At 53.0% G+C, this 4,372-nt stretch overlaps 1 protein-coding gene across 3 annotated transcripts in view; it reads left to right on the top strand.

Annotated features, from left to right (window-relative positions):
• Positions 1-915: 915 nt before the first annotated feature.
• Ubash3a (ubiquitin associated and SH3 domain containing A) overlaps positions 916-4,372 on the top strand; it is a 36,865-nt gene continuing 33,408 nt past the window's right edge. For all 3 annotated transcript variants that reach the window (XM_031348153.1, XM_031348154.1, XM_031348151.1), the window contains exons 1-2: positions 916-1,078; positions 2,642-2,695. In XM_031348153.1, coding sequence (XP_031204013.1) covers positions 966-1,078; positions 2,642-2,695 — 167 coding nt within the window. In that variant the 5' untranslated portion in view covers positions 916-965. The remainder of the gene's footprint in view (positions 1,079-2,641; positions 2,696-4,372) is intronic.

Genomic DNA, 4,372 nt, shown 5'->3' with positions numbered 1-4,372 from the left:
GAGGGGAGGAGAGGGGAGGGGAGGGGAGGAGAGGGGAGGGGAGGAGAGAAGAGTACCAACATGAAACTTGAAATAAACACACAAAAGAGATTTGTAGGGGAGGGGACTATCTACAGGAAGAGAGAGGCAGGGTGGGGTAGGGATGCTTCTAAGGGTCTGGAAAGTTCTGGAACAGGCTTTCCTAACCTGCATTGCTGACGTTGGACAAGACCGCCCTTTGCTGTACAGACAGTCCTGGGTCCTGTGGTGGCATCTGTGGTTGGCTTCCACTGGTTGCCACCCCTCTCAGAGCTTTGACGACCGCAAATGGCTCCAGACACTGCCAACTAACTGTCCCTTTACGAAGGTGGCTGTAAAACTTAAATGCTGTGGGGTTTCCATTACTATTTTATTGGTCCTGGGAAGAGAGAGGGAATCTACTCACTTTATGGAAATTCCTCATAGCACAAAATGTTTAAAGTTATTACTTCAAAAAAAAAAAAAAGGTCAATTAAGTCATTTTTTAAAAGAGTTTTTATAAGCAAGCAGGGGCAGTGTATAGAGTGAATACTGGTGTTTCGTCTGCAGACACGGAGGCTAGGGTCCAGGGTGGCAAGGGTGGGTGCCTGGCAGAACCCACGAGAGAAGCCTGTTCCACACTTCTGCTCCCTCCTCTTTCTCCTCCCTCCCCCACACTCCCAGGTAGTCCTCCTCCCAAGGGCTTCCCAAGCACACAGTGGATCCCAATGATGAACTTCAGGCCCAGACCCCACTGTGGAATCTGGTGGGTTTGGAAGCCGCAGCTGTGGACCGGCAAGGAGAATTCAAGCCCCGAACATTGTGCAAACAGGATATTCGCTTGTGTCAGAGAGATCAAAAAAAGGCTTGAGGTTTTTCTTCACAGCCTCAGCCTGCCTCCTTCTCCTCTCTCGCTTTATCTAGTCCTTGCAGTGAGCAGGCGCCTCTTGTACAGTGAGCAGGAAGACATGGCTGCGGGGGAGACGCAGCTCTATGCCAAGGTCTCCAACAAGCTCAAGGGCCGCAGTACCCCCTCACTCCTGGACCCCCTCCTGGCCATGGGCTTCCCCACACATACCGCGTGAGTACCACAGCCGCTACAGCCCCAGAGCCTAACTGATAGAGACATGTGCACATTAGAAGCCATGTGGCCCTCTGGCTGCCTTCTTCGGGGGGGGGGGGGTTTGGAAGGGTGTAAGGGCAGTCTCGGTGACTCTTACAATGACATTTCAAGGTATGTGACTCTGACATGAGGCTCTAAGGGTAGGATCCCCCTGAGAGAATTGCCTTTTGAGTTTCTAAGCAGCCCAGGGAAAGCCACATGTCTTTTAGGGAAAATATCTGGAATATCTGGTGACAAATTAGAATGCATGAGAAATTCCAGAGACAGCTCAGCTCAGCACCACCGGGCTCATCCAAGTCTCCCTGGGCTCAGAGAGGAAAGAGATGCTGCTGACAGCTGACCGTGGTCAGAACATCCATCGTAAACCTGCTTCTTAGCGGTGGTCCTCTCAGAGCCTTACTCCCACGGAGACACAAGTTCGGAAGTGTGTTTCAGGGAACCTGGGTCTCTGGGAGTGAACCAAATAGTCCTTCCACGAGAGATCAAGACCCTGGCTATCCTGGAGAGCATGGTATTGAAGCCAGTCTCTTCTCCTCCTGATATCAGGGCTTTGTGGTCACTAAATGGGGAACAGAACCCACCAGGAAGCCGATGGTCACACGTTCACTATTCAGCTGCAGATGAGATCACCAAGACCTAAAGAGTAGCCTGTGGCAAGCCTAGGTAGGCCAGGAACTGGCTCCCAAGGCCTCCGAGACCCACTCTGCTGTACTGCTCACGCCATACCGTGGCCTTGCCTTCAAAATGCCTGCTAGGTTAAACCGATAAGCACCCGTGTGTCTTCAGGTTCTCAGGCAGGGCTCAGAAGGGACTCATGTCTATGACCTCTCTGACATGGCCTCTCCAGGGAGCTACATCCCCATTGTCCCTCGCCCAAACAGCAGCACTACTGAGCAGCATTACATTGGGTTCCAATGGGGACCAGCTGTATCAGCCAATGGTGACTGGGTCTGTCGTGGCCCACGCTGGTCTCTTTGACCCAACTCAGCCAAATTCAAGTCAGTGTATTTACATCCCAGGTCCCAGCATGAATAAGACACATGGGAGCCATGAGGAAAGCATCAGTGAGCAATTGGGGTCGGGGTGGAGGGAGACACAGGAGAGGGATGTGGATACACCTGCCCAGGGTTGGGTAAGGGATGCTTCCTGCTGAGCAACTCGGGTGGGGCTGCATCTGTCAGGGAAGTACAGGCTGGAGTCAGGAACGGAGCCTGTCTCCACCAGTTGAGCATCCACAAGTAGATGGATTGGTTTGGCTTGGCTGCAGGGTAGCAGGGTGCAGCAAGAGGAAAGCAAGAGAGAGCGGAGGTCAAGTCTTGAGCGCCATGGGATTTAGAGGGTGGCATGAGTCACCGGGTGAAAGATGGAGATCTTGGCAAAAGGGCACTCCTGGGAAGTCCGGGGAGCCTGGCCCTGGTAGGTCACGGTGTGAATGAGCAGCTATGTCACTAGCAGGACTCACCCCTTCCAAAGAAGAGACGAGTGAGCAGGCCTTGAGTGTCTCGTGTTCATGTTTCACAGGCTCAAAGCACTAGCAGCCACGGGGAGAAAGACAGCAGAGGCGGCCGCAGACTGGTAAGTGGAATGTGAGCTGTAGGGTCACAGGGGGGCTCGGGTGACTCCGCCGAGACTCTCTACCCCGGGTGGGTCGTCTGAGTGGGATGGGGTGCCTGCGGAAGTGACTCAAAATGACATCCATCTGCACCAGTTCTGGGCCCAGAGAAATAACGAAACCCACCTTTAAGACATTACGAGAGAATCTAGAGACTTTTTTTTCCTCACTTGAAAGCCAGATTTAGGGCTCTGCACAGATCCTGCCAAACATCCTGGCTTCTACCCCTTGCATGTAAGTGCAAGCAAGTATGCACACACACACACACACACACACACACACACACACACACGCACACATGTGCTGTATACACACACACACACACACACACACACACACACGCACACATGTGCTGTACATACACACACGCGCGCGCACACACACACACATGCACATACACACACCCCTGATGTAATCCAAATTTGACTCAAAAAAGATTCATGTTGTGCTATATGTTGAATAAGCAGGAAGGTGTTATTTTAGTTGTTATAAAACTCACACACTCACAGGCCGCTGCAACGGAGGAGAATTTAAAGACAGTCACGAATCCCCAAAGTATGGAAGGGGTACACCTGGAGTGGAGTTAGGGAAAGACGACCCTCCATAACTCACACTCCAGTCACCTGCCTGGGGGTGGGATTGGGGGAGGCGGTCCTTGTTTTTAAGAGCTCCTCCCCAGCCTTGGTGTCACTTGATGTCATCCTTCCACCCAGTTGGGAAGTCCCTCCAGCTCTTACCTGAAGAAGCCACAGTGAAAGTCGAACAACAGTAAAACGCAGATCCTGGGCTCGGCTGGGGCTCAGCAGTGTGGGGACCTGGGCTCCCTATTAGTTCTCGTTCCTGTGGCTGAGATCAAATGCCCGACAAAGGCCACTTAAAGGGGGAAGGGCTTATCTGGGAGTATTTGACGATGGTGCATGCCCCACTCTGCCATCTTGTTGGGAAAGCCATGTGATGCGGCCAGAGTGTGAGACAGCTGGCCTCTTCATATCCACGGTGAGGAAGCTGGGAGAAATGAATGTTGGTACCTGAAGCACGCTCAGAGGTGTGGGTCCCTCCAACCGCCCGTGCTCAACTCACTCCCCCACCCACCCATTATCCTGTCAGTGGGATGACATCACTCACTCGTTCAGGTTGAGCCATCCCTGTCCGTGGGATGGCGTCACTCAGTCATTCATTCAGGTTGAGCCTTCCTTCCTCAGTTGACCCAGCCTAGACTTTCCCTCATGGTGGAGCCTGGCGGTTTGTCTTCTAGGATTGATTCTAGAGTTTAGTAAATAAGCAATCGATATTTGCCATCCCAGGTTCTGTACCCAACCCTACCTAAACAAAACAGATCTCTTACAGCACTGGATAGAAGCCTGTAAATGGGCCTGGGGTTCTGTGTTCTAGGACAACCTCTGCCTATAAGACCACAGGCCAAGGGTGTCCAGGCAGAGGGCTCATAGCTAGGGGCTGCACAGGCAGAGGATATGGGTGTACAGGCAGAGGGAACACAGGCAGAGGGGGCACAGGCAGAGGGTATGGGTGTACAGGCAGAGGGAGCATGGGCAGAGGGGGCACGAGCAGAGGGAACACAGGCAGAGGAAGCATGGGCAGAGGGGGCACGGGCAGAGAACCCACAAGCAGAGGGAGCACAG

Source organism: Mastomys coucha, unplaced genomic scaffold, assembly GCF_008632895.1.
Source record: "Mastomys coucha isolate ucsf_1 unplaced genomic scaffold, UCSF_Mcou_1 pScaffold3, whole genome shotgun sequence".
NCBI lineage: Eukaryota > Metazoa > Chordata > Mammalia > Rodentia > Muridae > Mastomys > Mastomys coucha.
Note: the sequence above shows the minus strand (reverse complement) of the source record. Positions and strands in the feature narration are given on the sequence as shown.